The sequence below is a fragment of the Neoarius graeffei genome, chromosome 20, assembly GCF_027579695.1.
Source record: "Neoarius graeffei isolate fNeoGra1 chromosome 20, fNeoGra1.pri, whole genome shotgun sequence".
Classification (NCBI taxonomy): domain Eukaryota; kingdom Metazoa; phylum Chordata; class Actinopteri; order Siluriformes; family Ariidae; genus Neoarius; species Neoarius graeffei.
In genome coordinates, this window is record NC_083588.1 from 63,973,353 (window position 1) to 63,993,705 (window position 20,353).

General features: G+C 42.8%; 1 protein-coding gene across 1 annotated transcript; it reads right to left on the reverse strand.

Moving 5' to 3' along the window:
• Positions 1-8,112: 8,112 nt before the first annotated feature.
• Positions 8,113-11,542, reverse strand: LOC132869102 (zona pellucida sperm-binding protein 3-like). Its single transcript, XM_060902452.1, has 10 exons — positions 11,505-11,542; positions 11,002-11,206; positions 10,868-10,915; positions 9,242-9,309; positions 9,048-9,151; positions 8,797-8,974; positions 8,618-8,735; positions 8,458-8,537; positions 8,294-8,388; positions 8,113-8,174 (listed from the first exon to the last, which is right to left on the reverse strand). The coding sequence occupies exons 1-10, from the start codon at positions 11,540-11,542 to the stop codon at positions 8,113-8,115; spliced, it is 996 nt and encodes a 331-aa protein (XP_060758435.1).
• Positions 11,543-20,353: the final 8,811 nt, after the last annotated feature.

Below are 20,353 nucleotides of genomic sequence, written 5' to 3' on the forward strand. Positions count from 1 at the left end.
GCCAGACACGGACTGACGGACGGGCCTTGAATTGCTTTGGGGGGGCACACATTTTATACGCCAAGCCAGGGCAACACAATTGTTTCTAGCAACCCAGGAGAGCAGCACAGACGTGACGAGTTAAATATTCTAAGAAACCTATAAAGCAACCAAAACAACTTTCCAAAATGTATCAAACATTGCTCAGCATATTAAAAGTTTTTTTTTTTTTTTTTTTTGCTCCGCTGGCCTCACAACGCACAAAGCTGATTTCGGGTATCTACCGGAAGATGTCGTGATATGATCCCGTCCAGCAATAAAATGTGATTGGCTGAGACAGCTGCTGATTTACCCAGTTACCATCTGAAGAAAAAATGCGATTGGTCGGTTGGTTCATTCCATGACATTAACCCATTGGTTCCCAAGAAATATTAGTCCACGTTTATAGCAATGATCCAGAAATTATTACTAGTGTTTCTGTACTCACGGATAATAATGAATGAACCGATCAGCCGATTTCGAATAGTTTCAATACATTTTAAATTGAGCACATTTTTCTTTATTATTGTTATACTGAAAAACTTTGACTTGTAGTTTACGTTTGGTTTTTTTGAGGGGGAAAAAAAAAACAAGGAAGAAGCAGCTGTGACGGGCTCCTATCAGGCCAAGTGCTGTCACTCGCCGGCCACTTTCAGGCATCTTTTTCGGATTAGTGAGACCAGACCCTCTAAACATGAATGGGGAGATATCAATACTGGACTCTGTGAAAACTAACGGTCGCGAAGAGCATATGATTGAAATCGCCATGAAAAGCTGATTATACTTGAGTGTTAGGTTGGTTCTCATGACTCAGAAAAAGCTTTAAAATCCACTTTTCTCGTGGATTATTTTGACACTGCGCAGGCGCAGTACTTCTATAACGGCAGGAGAGGGACAGCGGAGCACGAAGCTGCAAGATGATTGGAAAGCTGTTGGTTCAGATCGACATATGATTGGTTGTTGGCAGAGGAACAGGCGGGATATTTGCAGACCCGTACTGCCGTCAGAGACGGTTGATTAGAATGTTTGCTGCCGTTACGAACTGTCCCCATTCATTTCTGTAGACGATTTCTTCAGTGACCTGTCTCCTATGAAAAAAAGTCTCTGCTCTGGGTTCCAGCAGGGCGGGCCCACATGAGTCTCAGGGCGGGCACGGCCCCCTAAGGCCCGCCCATGGCGACGGGCCTGTGTGGGAGTATTCATGTGCGAAAATTTTCGGCATTATCGTCCGTTTCAGTATCCGTCTGTGTGTATACTTGCCCGTTGAAATCGGCAATCGCCCGTCAAATTTACGGGTGGACGGGTCTCTGCCTAATACCTTACTTAACAGTATTATACTGTGACAGTGAATTATGCGACCAATAAATACCGTTATGACATGACTGTGAGAATGAAGTGAAAATGTCAAACAACATGAGAAAAATAAAAATACACCCTGTTTCAACAACTGTCCTAAACAGAAAGGAAGTATTGTACAGCCTTTGTCTTAGTATAATAATAAAAAAGAGAGCGGTTGAGGAACTATATGAAAGATACTGTAGAAGAGGAAAAACTAAAATAATCCATTAAGCATGCACCGATACCGATACTGGCATCGGCCCTGATACTCCACTAATACTCGTACTTGTCAAACAGTTGCCGATACCATGAACCGATACCAATGTTCCCCGCAGCGCTTTTTGTTCCATTCGAGAGAGAAAAAAAAAGCTGAAGCATTGTTGAGCTCAGGCTTGAGCATAATATGATAGGCTATATCATGCGCCGATAGTGTTCCGTGAAGCGCCTTTTGCCAGCGTCCGTTCGAGGAAAAAAAGCCTCTCCCAGGAAAAAAATTGTAAATCTCAAGCATTGAGCGTAGGCTAATTTCGTCAGAAGACAAAAAAAAAAAACTGTTCGACAACAACCCATTTTTCCATGACGAAGATGTGTTTGCGTAGTCATGAAACAGTGCCGTCACAACATCTTTCCCCAACACCGTCATTTTAAACATCTCTCCACACTCCACTCCCTTTCGCTGCCATACGCAGATAGGCCTACGCTAAGATCCCCAACGTTGTCCTTTTTTAATGTTGGCTATTCGCCTAGGTAAGGGTTTTGTAGGACAGGCTACTCACTAACAAACAAATGAAAATCGGATTTTTGTATAGGTGAATCCAACCGGCAGAGTTTTTAAGTACGAGTCCAACCGGGAGAGTTTAAGAGTGAAGAGTGAGAGAGAGAGCTTTAAGAAATGGCTGATTGAGTTTTCCAACTTGTTTCAGTTGAGGGCAACGCTAAGACCAAGGAAATTGACGTCCCATCTACAGGTATGGAGCTCCACGAGCACGGGACGCGATGTTGCGTTTGGTTGTAACGGCTGAGTCTTCTTCTCTATACACTCGTTCATGACTAGTTGTCTCCCTCTGCTGGGTACTGAATGTCAGTGCGCAGAGTTGTAGTGGGTGGTTGCGAGCATTGCGGCGGCCCGCGGGTGTTAGATTATAGATATGTAGGTAGCCTATATTTTAATAACATCAACAGTATCGGTATCGGTAGTACTCGGTATCGGCAAGTACTGAAATGATAGTACTCATACTCGTATCGGTTTTCACAAATGTGGTATCGGTGCATTTCTATAATCCATCCATCTCATTATCTGTAGCCGCTCATCCTGTACAGGGTCGCAGGCAAGCTGGAGCCTATCCCCGCTGACTCTGGGTGAGAGGCGGGGTACACCCTGGACAAGTTGTCAGATTATCGCAGGACTGACACACAGACAAACAACCGTTCACACTCACGATCAATTTAGAGTCACCAATTAACCTAACCTGCATGTGTTTGGACTGTGGGGGAAACTGGAGCACCCGGAGGAAACCCACGCGGACACGGGGAGAACATGCAAACTCCACACAGAAAGGCCCTCAACTAGCCACTGGGCTCGAACCCAGACCTTCTTGCTGTGAGGCAACAGTGCTAACCACTACACCACCGTGCTGCCCCCTGAAATCTCCCTAAAAATAATTACAGTAGTAAAAGAGCCGTTCAAAAAAAAAAAAAGTTATCAGCAACTGGACTGGGGGGGCAATAACTGAAGGGGAGCACTATAAAGATATGTAAGGAATGGGGGTAAAGTTGAAAAAATAAGAGGTAATGAAAGGAGGAAAAAAAGTCAGGAGATACTTAGGGCAAGTTTGATCGGATACAACAACTTAACACAAGCCAAATACACGCGATGTGAGTGGTAAGATGACGACCAGATGGCTTCAGTCTGATGAGCTTATGAGCTCTCCACATTTTATATAGAGCTCAGCGAGTTGAGCCCACTGAGCTCCACATTTTTATTAAAAAAAAAAAGCCCTAGTTGGATTGTGGTTTGTATTAAAGCATCATATACAATAAATTTGCTTCAAGAAAAGAATTCCCTGACTCCCCCCTTCATTTTCTCAACTTAACCCACATTTTTATAGCATGCCCCTTCATTGTCTCCCCCCTCATGTGGACTATTTCAGTTTTTCCTCCTACACCGTGCATCTTTCTTTTCTGTTTAGGGCAGTTGTTGAAACCAGATTTTCTCAGGTCTTGACAGTATTAGTAGACTTTTCTTTTGCAGAAAAACTGACAAACACAATGATCAATCCCTTAAATTATAATTGCTACCTATGCAACACTCACCCCAAATCTACACAAAGCCCACATACATCAATAAACATGACACTTCTGATATGGTTAAGTTTATTGCATCTTATAGTGCCACAGCAAAAGCACCTACAACCTGGGAGACACAGTCCAATAAAACCCACTTGAAGGCATAGGTTTCAGCATCACCACCATCATGCTGGAGTGTAAAGATCAGTACAGAAACAAGAGTTTATGCCAGCTGAAAACACCCAACCTTTAGCACATGGAGAACAGCATTTCACAGGAAGAACCAATTCATAGGCAGTTCACTAGAAGAGAGGTGGCACTTCAAGTGTGGCCTTTCAAAATTCAAGCATCTTAAAGCTGTTTCAAATGTCCACAATAGCAAGCCCATGTAGACAAGTTAGCTCACTAGAGCAGAGTCCTTCATTTAAACGACAACGCGTGTTCTTTTTGAGCAAGCTCTCTCTCGGATCTCAACCAAAATGTCAGACTCTGTAGATGATTTACTGGAAATTTTTAATTTAAATATGACCCAAATTATGGATGATATTGCTCCATTCAAAATAAAAAGAGTCAGTGATAAGCAGAAAGCACCATGGAAGCAATACCCAGCTGTTAAACTGCTAAAGAGAGAATGTAGAAAGACTGAAAGAAAATGGCGCAAATCTAAACTTCACATCCATTATCAAATCCATAAAGAGATGCTTTGTAAATATAATTATGAAATTCGTAAAGCAAGACAGTCTTTCTTCTCCAACATCATCAACAGGAATATGAACAATGCCCGTGTGCTATTTTCAACAGTAGAGAAGCTAACTAATCCCCCACCACAATTAGCACCTGAACTTCTCTCAGTTAATAAATGCAATGAGTTTGCATCTTTCTTCAAAGGTAAAATTGATAAAATACGGCAGAATATTGCTCATAATATATCTCAGTTGCAAATAATTGAAAAACTGCAATCACCAGTGACACAAACAGATAACTTCAACACAATGTCAGAATTTTGTTTAATTGATTATGAGACTCTTGAAAAAACTGTACAAAATCTCAGTTCCTCAACATCTGAATTGGACATTCTGCCCACCAACTTTAAGTCTGTTCTTCATCTTATAATTACAGATGTGCTTCAAATCATAAATACATCCCTAGAGACTGGCGTTGTTCCTGTGTCCCTGAAAAAAGCCGTTGTAAAGCCCCTACTTAAAAAGAATAATCTGGATGCTTCAGTATTAAATAACTACAGGCCAATATCAAATCTACCATTCATCGGGAAAATCCTTGAAAAAATTGTCTTCAATCAATTAACTGCCTTCTTGATATCAAACAGCTGTTTCGATAACTTTCAGTCAGGATTTCGTGCCAATCATAGCACTGAAACAGCGCTGATTAAAGTTATAAATGACATACGTCTTAATACTGATGCAGGCAAAACATCGGTCCTGGTATTACTGGACCTCAGTGCAGCTTTTGATACTGTTGATCACAACATACTGCTATATCGACTTGAACACTGGGTTGGGTTGACTGGTAAAGTTATCAATTGGTTAAAATCATACTTAAAAGATAGAAGCTTCTTTGTTACCATAGGAAATTGTTCCTCAACATCAATGTCCTTGACCTGTGGTGTCCCCCAGGGGTCGATTCTTGGACCATTACTATTCAACCTTTATATGCTCCCACTTGGACAAATTATCAAGAACAATTCAATTTTGTATCACTGCTATGCAGATGACACCCAAATTTATTTTGCTCTATCACCTAATGATTATGCCCCCCTTGAATGTCTCTACCAGTGTATCGATCAAATCAACAACTGGATGTCACAAAATTTTTTTCAGCTGAACACAGATAAAACAGAAGTAATTCTATTTGGAAAAAAAGATGAAAGACTCAGGATTACCACTATTCTTGACACAAAGGGGATTAAAACTAAAGAAATGGTTAAAAATCTTGGTGTTTTCATTGACAGCGAGCTAAACTTTGACAGTCACATGAAAGCAATCACTAAAACAGCATTTTATCACCTAAAAAACATTTCCAAACTAAGAGGACTTATGTCAAAAAATGATCTGGAAAAACTGATACATGTCTTCATCTCTAGTAGGGTTGATTACTGCAATGGCCTTTTCACAGGCCTGCCAAAAAAGACCATCAAACGACTTCAGCTGGTTCAAAATGCAGCGGCGAGGGTTCTCACACGAACAAAAAGAACAGAGCACATTACTGCAATTCTAAGGTCCCTTCACTGGCTTCCAGTAAGCTACAGAATTGACTTTAAAGCATTGCTGCTGGTGTACAAATCTCTAAATGGTACAGGGCCCAATTACCTCTCTGATATGTTGCAGCGGCCTAACCCAATCAGATCTACCAGATCGCAACAGAAAAATTTAATATTAAAACCTGTTGTTAAAACAAAGTGTGGTGAAGCAGCTTTTAGCTACTATGCAGTGCAGCTATGGAACCAACTGCCAGAGGACATCAAAAATGCTCCTGCTGTTGGCAGCTTCAAATCTAGGTTAAAGACCAAGCTGTTCTCAGATGCTTTCTGCTAAATTATTAATATTGTCATCTCTACATGTTTTAAACTCTTTACTTTTACAGTCTCTGCATGTTTAAAATTTTACTTAACTTTTATTCTATTTTATTCTGCTGTTTTTTTTAATTGAACTTTTATTTCATTTTATTATTTTATTTCTACTATTGTTTAATTCTTATTAATTTTCTTCCCCATTTATTTTATGTAATTTTATTTTCTATTGCTTACTGTTTTGCTTTTACTTTTGTAAAGCACATTGAACTGCCACTGTGTATGAAATGTGCTATATAAATAAACTTGCCTTGCCTTCATTTATGGCCATATGAGCCTCAATTAGAAGCTTGCCATGAAAGGGAGGAGTCCTCCCTATTAATCCTTCAACAAGAAAGGGAGGGGGATAGGTTTAGTCTAGTATGTAAACTTTCTTCAATTCTGGTCAATGGGTAAGACCTGTCTTAAAACATACTCGGTGGCCAGCTTGAAAAATTCCAGAGCACCACATATTGTGATTTAACAGCCTTCCAGCTCATGTTAGAACTACCACTCAGTCTAGGCTGAAAATAAGGATTGTGTGTTTGTCTTAAGAGGGTACAGAGCTGGTAGACTGGGATGTTGCATGCACCCCCCACCGGTGTTGGGAACTAGGGTGCCTTAAAGGCCTCTGCATGCTCTTGCAACAAGGCTTTCGCAGATAGCTTTTTGCAGACAGTTGTAATTTATTGTTGAGCGGGGAGTATAGGCGTGCGCGATGTTATTCACCGGCACAACACAAGGGGGCGCAAAGTCGCTAGGAGTAGTTGGTGGGTGTGGTTAGTGGAGTGTTTATCCTCCGGTTACTTATAATGACTAGAACTTTTTTTTTATAATGACTAGAACTGGAGTCGTATAGATGTACGTACTTCCTCACTTCCTCAATCAACCACTCTTCATGCTGCTCCGTCTTCGCTCGTGTTTTTAAAAATGGCGGTCGTGAAAACAAACCAAACCGGGAAAGTAGGGAAGCGGAAGTGCGTGTACAGCGGATGTAGAGTGGACCAATCAGAGCCCTCTTGTCTGCGACGCTTGTCTGCGAGGCTTCTGCGGTGGTCACAATTTTTGGGAGGTGCGCGCAGAGTGTCTGCGAAGGTGGGGGGGCTACGCAGACGCTATCTGCGACACCGTCTGCGAGGACTGCGTTGTCAGCATAAATTGGCCTTAAGGCCTCTGCATGCTCTTGCGACAAGGCTTTCGCAGACAGTTGTAATTTATAGTTGAGCGGGGAGTAATAGGCGTGCGCGATGTTATTCACTGCCACAACGCAAGGGGGCGCGAAGTCGCGAAATCGCTAGGAGTAGTTGGTGGGTGTGGTTAGTGGAGTGTTTATCCTCCGGTTACTTATATTTATGCTTATAATGACTAGAACTGGAGTCGTATAGATGTACGTACTTCCTCACTTCCTTGATCAACCGCTCTTCGTGCTGCTCCGTCTTCGCTCGTGTTTTTAAAAATGGCGGTCGCAAAAACAAAACAAACCGGGAAAGTAAGGAAGCGGAAGTGCGTGTACAGCGGATGTAGAGTGGACCAATCAGAGCCCTCTTGTCTGCGACGCTGTCTGCGGTGGTCACAATTTTTGGGAGGTGCGCGTAGGGTGCGCGCAGAGCGTCTGCGAAGGGGGGAAGGCTTCGCAGACACCATCTGCGAGGACTGGGTTGTCAGTATAAATTGGCCTTTAGGGACTATTATCCCCTCCTAGCTATATCATCACAGCCAGAAGGCTGGCTTGCACTCCACCCACAACATACAGCTCTAGACAAGAGTAATCTGCTGGGGAGTAGGAATGCCCTCAGTTTTCTAGCTCTTGGAAACCCAACCATGTTGAAGCAAAAAATAAATAAAATAAGGCAAGTCACAAGACAAGCTGTATTTTTTTTTTTTATTTAAAGCAAATAATTAGACTAAAGAGCCTTTTCCAGAACCACAATTGGGCCAAGGCTTACTTCCTTTTCCAGCTGCAAGCCTGCAAAAAAAGACAAGATGCACGAGTGGGGTCCAAAACCAAAGCCACACCACAGGTTGTGTACATAGTGCCAATTCAGGTCTGAAAAGTGTAACAACCAACATGATTGTCCTGAATACCTTGTTCTGATGACAGATCACATCCCTTCCTCATGCTTCCACAGCTACTGCTGCAACAGCTGCACACCCGGACTGCTGCATGTGGTGCTGACCATCTAGCACAACACAATATTACTTTAGTGGTCACAGCTCAGTCACACTGAGCAAGTCATGGTCACAGCAACATACCTGTTGTCCAAGAACAAGCCTTGTGCTCAGCAGGGGCAGAGGCTGCTGTTGCCTTCAAGGTGCAGGCAATGTAGACCTAGTGAAACAGTAAGAGTTCAGCTGCAAGATCACAACATACCTGCAAGAACAGATCATCCCTGTCCAGTCACTACTTACCAAGCTACTGTTCCCTTGCTGAAATCTGAAAGCGTCCAGCTGAAACCTCAGCTTAGCTGCTTGAGTGTAGGGCATGAAACGGGAACCAGAACGTGTAAGCTTGGCATCAATTAGGCACCTGGAAGGGATCACAGAACGTTCAGATCAGCTTACAGAGGCTCCAAAGACCCTCACCTCACCCATGGTTTTCAATAAAATAATATCTTGGGACAGCATTCATGTCAGGGACAGGAGTGGCCACACAGCTGTCTACAAGGACACGCAGGGGCACATGGTGGAACTGCAGTACCAAAGCCTCGATATTTATAAGCTCACCCAGATAGTACTGGTTGGATGGCCTTTGGAATAGCCAGTCATCTACAACAAGAGATCTCTCATTAGTAAAGTTACTCCTCACCCAAACAAGCTACAGCCCAACCCGGATACAAACCCATCATGAGCCTCAAGGAAAAGACAAGAAGCTCCTCAGCAGCTTGGGCAGAAGCATGTGGGATCCAAGCAGGCATGAGCCCACTGCTACTCACATTGTGGAGTCTGGAAAGCATTAGAACGAGGCCATCACAATGGAGTACAGCCTCCCAAAAGAGTCCAAACATGTTTATTCATATGGAGAGCAATACCCACCTTGGATAGTGACACTCAATGAGAACCTGAGCACCAGCACTTCTCAGAAGTGGAGAGCCACTTAGGCCCTGTCCACACGGCAACGGATTCAGGTGAATCTGATAAAATTGTTTATCGTTTCGGCCTGGTGTCCACACGGCACCGGCGTTTTGGGTGCCCCAAAATGAAATCTTTTGAGAACGGGTTCCAGAGTGAAAAAATCTGGCAACGGCGCCGTTGCGAAGTCATCTGGATGAGTAGAACGGATTTGTTTACGATGACGTCACAACCACATGACTAGAACAAGCAGCACTCTCGCGCGCATCATTCGTAACAACAGAAATTGTTTACACATTAACCTGACTGACCTGCCAGACAGACAATTTATACCTGCTTTGATGAACAGAAAGTACAGCCTTCCACACAAAGCAATAGTTACCGGACTATAATGGAGGCAGAGGGGGAAAAGGGTCAGAAGACCCTTCAACAGACTGTTTTGTATGAACCACTGCATTGCATTCACTTTTGTATACAGCTTTTCTTTTAAATAAACAAGTAACTGAACCACTTCTTGAATTTCTTTTTTTTTTATTGGATAAGACTGCTTTTCAAAATGTTCACACACAATATAAAAAGTTATATAAATTATATAAAAATGCTTTTCAAAATGTTCACACACAATCAGAAAATTAAAAGTTATATAAAACTGCACACGGTGTAGTGGTTAGCGCTGTCGCCTCACAGCAAGAAGGTCCTGGGTTCAAGCCCCGGGGCCGGCGAGGGCCTTTCTGTGTGGAGTTTGCATGTTCTCCCCGTGTCCGCGTGGGTTTCCTCCGGGTGCTCCGGTTTCCCCCACAGTTCAAAGACATGCAGGTTAGGTTAACTGGTGACTCTAAATTGAGCATAGGTGTGAATGTGAGTGTGAATGGTTGTCTGTGTCTATGTGTCAGCCCTGTGATGACCTGGCGACTTGTCCAGGGTGAACCCCGCCTTTCGCCTGTAGTCAGCTGGGATAGGCTCCAGCTTGCCTGCGACCCTGTAGAAGGATAAAGCGGCTAGAGATGAGATGAGATAACTGCACACTAATAAAACTAATTTGTACACACAGAAGGCACGATTTCCTCGCGTAGTCGCAGCCATCTTGTTGTTGTGTGTTTGTTCCTGTGAGTGCTTCACGCCGGGTAGAAGAAGGGGTTTATGCATGTAACAGACGTTGTGTTGTTCACCAGTCTTTTTATTTTGAAGAAATGAGACACAAATACACTACTGAGGACGGGCTGCAAACTTCCAGTGGCATTGGCGCTTACATTTCCAAAACAAACTGAAAGAGGCCAGCGCCTCGTTCCCATAACTACCTGCGCTCTTAAAGGGCCAGCTCAGAATTTCCCCACCACTACACACAATGGCAAGTGGAAAAAAAATAAACCCTTTACATGTGCATGCGTCCTACTTCTATTGTTCTGGTGTCTCCGATGGGACTGTCTTACAGCACATGTAGAGGTGTGGCATGTGTATTGCATCGTTTTCAGCAAGCGTTGCCATATGAACCTGATATTTTACTGATCCGTTGCCCATGTGGACACGATATTTAAAAAATAAAAATAAAATCTCGTTGCCGTTGTTGTGTGGATGTAGCCTTAGAGGCACTGGAGCCATACCAAGGGTGAAGATATAGACCAACTCATTTGCAGTCATCTGAAAGGGAAGCCAAGATGTTTAAAAAAAGTCATCCAGAACAAGGCTAAAGCAAAACTGGAGGTACTCGACAATAGAAGGCTTACAATCAGCTTGCTGTTGCAGTCATGCAGTGCTGATTCATAGATGAGGAACTGGGAAGAAACATCCACCCCTTTGGCAGCACAGCCTCCCAGTGTGAGAGCAGCAGTGTTGAGGGTTACATCAGTTCCAAGCAGATCTTTCCTCACCTCTACATGCACTGCATTCTCACTGCACCTTGCCGTTACCCCCTCAGACAGAGGGGGCTGCCTAACATAGGGTGACCAGATTTCCCTAGTCTGAAACCGGGACACTTTTGCGTGCAACCATGCTCGTGCACGCACACCTTTTTTTTACGTAAACGTGACACTCAGAGAGGTGCTCTTATTTTGTTGAAGCTCACATTTATCAACATCTCATATGAAATAAAACAGGCAGGCATTTTTTTGTTATCTAGTAGCATAGTGGTATACAGATCAGTTAAATTATGGTCAGACAACAGGTTTTGTAATGGCTGAGAATAGGCCAGGCTATGTCCATAGGCCACATTTACACTGATTTATTTCACCCGTTTGTGAGAACGCCAAGAAGAATGCATATGCACATGTAGGCTATATCTCTAAAATTGTATGCACTATAGCATGAACTTAAAAAGTAGATATGTGACCTCAACATAGTCTAGGTCAGAATCAACCTTACTAACCATTCCCCACAACTGAATGAATAAAGTGAGAAGATGTGGACAAAAGTGAACACTTTAATGGAAGCTGCAACAAGCTGTTCAACACAGCAATATGGCCAAACTGTCAGAATGGTATGTTAAACAGAAACAAAAAAGAGACAAGTGATTTGAGAATATACACTACGGAAGCCAAGAGAGGCCCTTCATATACAGTAATCCTTTTTTTTTTTATTCACCTTGTTATCCCAAGATAACGACATAATTAATTCAGGATCTCAAGAAAACAACACAACTAATTCGAGATCTCGAGAAAACAAAACCATTATTCCGAGATCTCGAGAAAACAAAATTATTTCATGATCTCGAGTAAACAGCTGAGAAATGGTTCATTCAGGTGCGCCAAGAGACTTGTGATATGCTGACTTTGGGGCTATTTCTCATTCTGTATAGACGCAACTTTGGTCATTAGAATGTCTGGAATAATCGATCACCTAATAAGGCAATATTTTGATCAGGGGTTGACACAGGGAGAGATTGCATTAAGTCTTTTAATAAGGGATAATTTCAAAATTAGTCCGCGGCACCTCCGCAGAAGACTGGCCCGGCTTTGTCTCTACCGACGGAGATGCAGTGATCCAGCTGAGATCATGAAATAATTGTTTTGTTTTCTCGAGATCACGGAATAATTGTTTTGTTTTCTCAAGATCTCGGAATAACGGTTTTGTTTTCTCGAGATCGCGAATTAGTTGTGTTGTTTTCTCGAGATCCTGAATTAATTATGTCATTATCTCGGGATAACAAGGTGAATAAAAAAAAGATTATATGAAGGGCCTCTCGCGGCTTCCGTAAATATACACTCAAACAAAACAGCAGTAAAGGAGGAGAGGGGCGACAGCCCGAGGAAAGCCCCCACAGGAGCGCACAGCATTTGCAGCATAGGCTACCCAACTCAGTACAGGAACAAAGCACTTACAGTGTGTGCAGTCGGCTTCGTGCGCATTGTTCTGCACCTCTCGGAGGAAGGGGTAGGTGCCCTGTAAATCTTTGGAAAAGGTACATTTTCTTTTCGGCATAATTGCTGCGGCATTACTGCTGCTAGCTGCTAGACAAAGAACATTCGCGCCAGTTAATGTTTATTTTATTGTTGCATGGCAACATGTTCTGTTGTCTGGAACAATGTGGCTAAATAAACACCCATGCCACAGGGCCAGGGGGCAGTAACCAGGAAAGTTTGCGATTCCTGTCAATTCATCAAAATAGTAAATGCAGACATTTCTCCGCTAATGATTCCCACGCTGCTCAGTCGCAAACGTCGCGAGTGGCGAAAACCGGGACATATCCGTGTCCCGACAGACTTTTGTCGGGACTCAGGACACACAACCCCAAATCGGGACTGTCCCAGTAAAATCGAGACGTCTGGTCACCCTAGCTAGCCTAACAGATGACAGTAATTAGAATTGCGCTGCTCCTTGCATTTGATTGGACCAAGAGCTTAATTGTCTTAATTGTTCTAGGACATATGACTTAGCAAAGCAAGTTGCCAAACTTAGAGATATAATTATAGTCCTTTATTATTATGTATTTGGGTTAAAAAAGAAATGTCTTGTGTTGCAAAACTTTGAACACAAACAACTACACTTGTTTTAAAGGATACCTACTAGGGAACACTTGTTGTTTGTGATTAGTCATAAGACTCGTTCGTTGTTCTGCACAATCTATATACCCTCACTGTCCACTTTAATAGGAACACCTGTACACCTGCTCATTTATTCAATTCAGTTTTATTTGTATAGTGCTTTCAACAGTGGACACAAAGAAGCTTTACAAAATATGTTCATTCCAGATATAAAATTTCAACTATCTTTAAAGAGCAAGTCATTACATTCGGGTAAGAGCTTGGAGTTTCGTCCACTGTAGACCAAGCTGATTATCTCCACTTTCCAATGAGCCAGTATCTGTTTAACCAGTGACCTCCTTGTTTCTTGCCTATGGCAAACAGTAGATTTTGATGATGGTCACTGGAAGGTCCAAATTGTCCCATGGGATGCATACATCGCAATGAACACTCAACAGGACCTCCATCATGGAACACTATCCCCTTTTATACAACAATTGTGCTATATTACCATTCAGGAAAAAAAAAATTCCTTATACTGGCTTTAGTTGTTTTTACACTGATTTTTTTCCTTTCTTTCATTTTGTTGCTAGCAGCATACAATAGCTTTTCTTCCCGCCTCACTGTAGCCGCAGCGGTTTGGCAGCAAGGTATATCACAGAGAGAGAGAGAGAGAACATCGTAATTAACACCAAACTGAACAACGATTCAACAACCAAGACTTCATCTAATTTTCATTCTTGGTAAATATTTTCTTGTTCATATCTTTCCTGTACATTTATCTGTGTTTTATGTTCTATATAACTCAAAACCTTAATATTAGTTATACAAAACTATTGACCATGAATTAATCACCCAAGTTCACATCTTATTAGTCTTAACTCTCCATGTAAGACTTTTAGGTTCCAGATAACGTCAAGTGACTGCAGTTTTACGGCTGTAACTTGGCTATTGCTCAGTGTTTATCGGCTCACGGGCAGTTAATTTCTTAAACTGGGAACACTAAATTAATCAACAAAATGAAACAGGGAAGTAAACCTGTTACAGGAGCACGAGACAGAATAGTAAGGAAGAAAAATAAATAAAATAAATAGAAATATGACAGTAGGGGGGTGGCACGGTGGTGTAGTGGTTAGCGCTGTCGCCTCACAGCAAGAAGGTCCGGGTTCGAGCCCCGTGGCCGGCGAGGGCCTTTCTGTGCGGAGTTTGCATGTTCTCCCCGTGTCTGCGTGGGTTTCCTCCGGGTGCTCCGGTTTCCCCCACAGGCCAAAGACATGCAGGTTAGGTTAACTGGCGACTCTAAATTGACCGTAGGTGTGAATGGTTGTCTGTGTCTATGTGTCAGCCCTGTGATGACCTGGCGACTTGTCCAGGGTGAACCCCGCCTTTCGCCCGTAGTCAGCTGGGATAGGCTCCAGCTTTCCTGCGACCCCGTAGAACAGGATAAAGCGGCTACAGATAATGAGAGAGAGAGAGAAGGGATGGATGGATGGACAGACACACAGACATCAAAAACAAAATCCACAAAACCAATAAGATTCACCGTTTAATTGGGACAAAAAAAAGTAATACAACTCTAAAAAGAAGGGAAAGTTTGCATGCATGTGCTGCATGTTTTCCAACGGGCTGCATTTGCTAATCTCCAATTCATGAAAGATTTAGGACGCATCGTGACTTTTACAGAGTTTTGTGGACGTGAAACACAAAGAGCATCAGTGTTCTGAAACTTTTGTAGACCTGGCAGGAATTTTTAATTGGTTTGCCTAAAACCTTTTACACACAACTTGATGAAAAGATGACACCCATTGTTGCAGGGTGCCATCCAACACTCGTAGAGAACTGTTTTAGCCAACTCACACCATCAGAAACTTCTCCACTGGACAGTGTACGCAGCTCCAAGCATGCATCCTGAGTAGACACAAGCCAAAAGCCTGCCTTACATTCATTAACACCATCAAGTGTAGTCGTAAAAACAGCTCTTTCCAAATTCTTTTTCCATATACGGTACACACAGTAACTTCAGAAAGCAGGACACAGAAATCCAGAACTACTACTACTAAATTTAAAACAAACAAACAAAAACGTTTAATTTTATTTGCATTTTACATGACCATAGGTGAGAGTCGGAACGTAGATCGATCGATCTACGTTCCGACTCTCACCTATGGTCATGAGCTTTGGGTAATGACCGAAAGAACAAGATCGCGGATACAAGCGGCTGAAATGTTTCCTTCGCAGGGTGGCTGGGCGCTCCCTTAGAGATAGGGTGAGAAGCACAGTCACTCGGGAGGAGCTCGGAGTAGAGCCGCTGCTCCTCCACATCGAGAGGAACCAGCTGAGGTGGCTCGGGCATCTTTTTCGGATGCCTCCTGGACGCCTCCCTGGGGAGGTGTTCCAGGCATGTCCCCCCGGGAGGAGGCCCCGGGGAAGACCCAGGACACGCTGGAGGGACTATGTCTCTCGGCTGGCCTGGGAACGCCTCGGTGTTCTTCCCGAGGAGCTGGCCGAGGTGTCTGGGGAAAGGGAAGTTTGGGCTTCCATGCTTAGACTGCTGCCTCCGCGACCCGGTCCCGGATAAGCGGAAGAAGACGAGGCATTTTACATTTTATCTAGAATTATTTTTTAGGATGTCATGGATGGAACAAATATTACTTTTGCAATTAACTAACAATTAAACAATATATTAATGTGCTTTATTGTTAGCCAAACAAGCCTAACAGTTAATTATTTGTATTTATTTCAATTTAAAGCTAGACAGCCTTTCAATTTCATAAAAATCGGTGAAATTTAGTTCCCTCTGAAACGTGGTAATTATGATCTATGTTTATTTCTGTAACATCTAACAAAATATCAGGCCATTCTGTGGCTGGGAAGTTATTTAATTTGAGGGGATTAAATCAAATAATGTGCATGAAACCTGAAAGGCAGTCTACCTTTAATTTTAGTCAACTAGCTGGAATAATTCCTCAAAACAATGATGTGGTGTTTGTGGTCAGACATTTCTTCCACACTAGTTCCTACCTGCGATTAGTTCCCGTGTACTATTAAAATTGAAGAAAAAAAAAAAAAAAAAAAGAGGGCTTTCATCTTATGAAAGCACCCATTGTTGGCTTTTTTACTTCTTTCAGGTGGTTCTTCCATAAGGCTCGTGAACGGTAGCGACTCCTGCTCTGGTAGAGTGGAACTCTATCATAAAGCCCAGTGGGGAACAGTGTGTGGTGACGACTGGGATTTAAAGGATGCAGAGGTGGTGTCTCGACAGATTGGATGTGGTAAAGCCATCAGCACTCTTCACAGTTCCGAATTTGGTCTAGGACATTATCTGTCACGGCTGGATAATGTTCACTGTACTGGGAGTGAAAGCGACATCATACGGTGCTCTCATAATGGATTTGGAAAACACATCTGTGGTCATGGTCAAGAAGCTGGCATTATTTGTGCAAGTGAAGAAATATCTCGTTTAAATACAGTATTTACACTTGTGCTTTAAAATTGGTCAGTGAATAAATACAAGAAAAAGAGCAGACACACCATCAATCCATTTTATTAATAGGATGCAAACATTTTTCCCAAATTTGCAGCATTTTCAAGAACACCAAGTTTCCCGTCTAAACACTTGTATGATTTATGAATAAATCGGTGTATACTTAGCTTGATAAATGAGGCATGATGTCAGAGACGGGATTACAGGCATTTTATCAGATGCTCTTATCCAGATGTTCATCCTTTGGGGTCAAAGATGACCATGACTTCAATTTGGTGGGTGGTGGTTGTGGATCCAGAGGTGACTGATGAGGCCAAGCCAGGCTTTCAAGGTACGGCCACAGGTCGGGCATTTGTGGGTAGGTGCTGTAGTGGGGGGGTGGCGATAGTTTGAGCCTTCTGCACAGCTCGTTTCTTCTGAACTTCAGTGATGCATTTCATCTCTGCTGCACGTGTGCCACTGGTGAGCTTTGCTCACCATGCTGGACGATCCTGAGCAAGTGACTCCCAGGAATTGAGATCAATTCCTAGGGTTTTGAGGAACACTTTGAGATTGTCCTTGAAGCATTTCTTCTGCCTCCTAGATGACCACTTGCCTTGGCACAGCGCTCTAGAGCAACGTACAACATACCCAGAGCAGCCTGGGGGGCAGAAGAAATGTTTCAAGGGCAATCTCAAAGTGTTCCTCAAAACCCTAGAAATTGATCTCAACTTCTGGGAATCACGTGCTCAGGATCACCCAGCATGGCAAGCAAAGGTAGGTGCCTTGAACAAGGGCACTTCAGCCATTCCTGCTGGTCCAGAGAATCGAACTGGCAACCTTTTGGTCCCAAAACTGCTTCTTTAACTGTTAGGCCATGGTTTCCCCTGAAAAGGCTGTATAAAAACCTTTCCCTTTCAGCTTCATCAGCTCTCTTCAAGGGTTCTCCAATGACAACAGGACGACTTCCCTTATTCCTGCCACTCTTCGTTCCTTTTGGGACACTCCATTTAAACATGTGAATATTAGATGGCTTAGAGTAAGGTGGGGAGTGGGAGGTGATTGATTACAATGTGGAGTGTTCCAGTCACATGAATTACCAATTGGAGATATCTGAAAATGCTTTGGAGACACCAATATCATCAAAACTGTTGGAGAGTTTTGCTTGTTAGTTGAATGTGTTCTGGATCATTCTGCAGGTGCTGAAATCACACAAGAGAAGGAGATGGAGGATGAACACGATCCAGAAAAAAAGCAGAAATTATTTTACACCAAAATGGAAGATTGTTTTAAATTTTATTTTTGTAAAAAGAAAATTTGGAACCCAGTAATCAATAAAAAGTGCACGCAGTTTATAATCTTTACGCAGGGATTTTTTTTTTTTTAAGGGAGTGATCCTCAGTCTTCAGTTTGTGAGCAATATGTATGTCTCATCTCATCTCATTATCTGTAGCTGCTTTATCCTGTTCTACAGGGTCGCAGGCAAGCTGGATCCTATCCCAGCTGACTACGGGCGAAAGGCGGGGTTCACCCTGGACAAGTCGCCAGGTCATCACAGGGCTGACACATAGACACAGACAACCATTCACACTCACATTCACACCTACGCTCAATTTAGAGTCACCAGTTAACCTAACCTGCATGTCTTTGGACTGTGGGGGAAACCGGAGCACCCGGAGGAAACCCACGCGGACACGGGGAGAACATGCAAACTCCGCACAGAAAGGCCCTCGCCGGCCACGGGGCTCGAACCCGGACCTTCTTGCTGTGAGGCGACAGTGCTAACCACTACACCACCGTGCCACCCTGAGCAATATGTAATAAATTTAAATAAATCTACCACATTATGTATCTTAAAAGCCTACAGTGGTGCCTGAAAGTTTGTGAACCCTTTAGAATTTTCTATATTTCTGCATAAATATGACCTAAAACATCATCAGATTTTCACACAAGTCATAAAGTCGTCAAAGAGAACCCAGTTAAACAAATGAGACAAAAATATTATACTTGGTCATTTATGTATTGAGGAAAATGATCCAATATTACATATCTGTGAGTGGCAAAAGTATGTGCGCCTTTGCTTTCAGTATCTGGTGTGACCCCCTTGTGCAGCAATAACTGCAACTAAACGTTTGCAGTAACTGTTGATCAGTCCTGCACACCGGCTTGGAGGAGTTTTAGCCCATTCCTCCGTACAGAACAGCTTCAACTCTGGGATGTTGGTGGGTTTCCTCACATGAACTGCTCGCTTCAGGTCCTTCCACAACATTTCCATTGGATTAAGGTCAGGACCTTGACTTGGCCATTCCAAAACATTCACTTTATTCTTCTTTAACCATTCTTTGGTAGAACGACTTGTGTGCTTAGGGTCATTGTCTTGCTACATTCCCCACCTTCTCTTGAGATTCAGCTCATGGACAGATATCCTGACAGTTTCCTTTAGAATTCGCTGGTATAATTCAGAATTCATTGTTCCATCAATGATGGCAAGCCGTCCTGGCCCAGATGCAGCAAAACAGGCCCAAACCATGACACTACCACCACCATGTTTCATAGATGGGATAAGGTTCTTATGCTGGAATGCAGTGTTTTCCTTTCTCCAAACATAATGCTTCTCATTTAAACCAAAAAGTTCTATTTTGGTCTCATCCATCCACAAACATTTTTCCAATAGCCTTCTGACTTGTCCACGTGATCTTTAACAAACTGCAGATGAGCAGCAATGTTCTTTTTGGAGAGCAGTGGCTTTCTCCTTGCAACTCTGCCATGCACACCATTGTTGTTCAGTGTTCTCCTGATGGTGGACTCATGAACATTAGCCAATGTGAGAGAGGCCTTCAGTTGCTTAGAAGTTACCCTGGGGTCTTTTGTGACCTCGCCGACTATTACACGCCTTGCTCTTGGAGTGATCTTTGTTGGTCGACCACTCCTGGGGAGGGTAACAATGGTCTTGAATTTCCTCCATTTGTACACAGTCTGTCTGACTGTGGATTGGTGGAGTCCAAACTCTTTAGAGATGGTTTTGTAACCTTTTCCAGCCTGATGAGCATCAAGAACACGTTTTCTGAGGTCCTCAGAAATCTCCTTTGTTCGTGCCATGATACACTTCCACAAACATAATAACTGCTAGCAAGCTGATTGGCACAAATCTCAAAAGCTTGGAGATGATCTATAGGGAACGTTCACTGGGTAAAATAGACATGATTTTAGAAGATAAGAAACACCCTCTATTTTATACATTTGAATTATTGCCATCAGGCAATAGATTCCGTTACCCTGCTCTCTCCAAGAATAGGACCAAGCAGTCATTCATTCCACAAGCCATTAGCCTTTCTAATAAACAAAATCCCAGATCTTAATTTTGATTTTAATTGTGCAGGAACTGTTCAGCGGGCCTGAGCAGGGAAGCCACATTTTATCTTAGAGTGTACATTTTTAACTCCTAACGTTTTTATTGTTTTTAAGGATGTATTTATTTCTTCCTTGTTGTTTGCACATTTCTCCAGTATATACTTTTATCTAGGACACTTTAGTGCTATTTATTTCCCCTCCCTACTGTACCTGCACAGCCAGCGTTTTTGCACAACCAGTGCATTTTAGCCATTATGCACTTATGCCAGAGAAGTATAAATTGTGAGTGGGACTGTTGAATAGTTT

What these genes read in the sequence shown, in the direction of transcription:
- LOC132869102 (XM_060902452.1), bottom strand. Translation starts at nt 11,542, where the DNA reads ATGTGCATATGCATTCTTCTTGGCGTTCTCACAAACGG. An exon ending in TTCCTTGAGGCTCATGATGG is followed by an intron (nt 8,975 to 9,047) that starts GTTTGTATCCGG and finishes CTCTTGTTGTAG; the next exon opens with ATGACTGGCTATTCCAAAGG. An exon ending in TGATCTGTCATCAGAACAAG is followed by an intron (nt 8,175 to 8,293) that starts GTATTCAGGACA and finishes CTTTTTTTGCAG; the next exon opens with GCTTGCAGCTGGAAAAGGAA.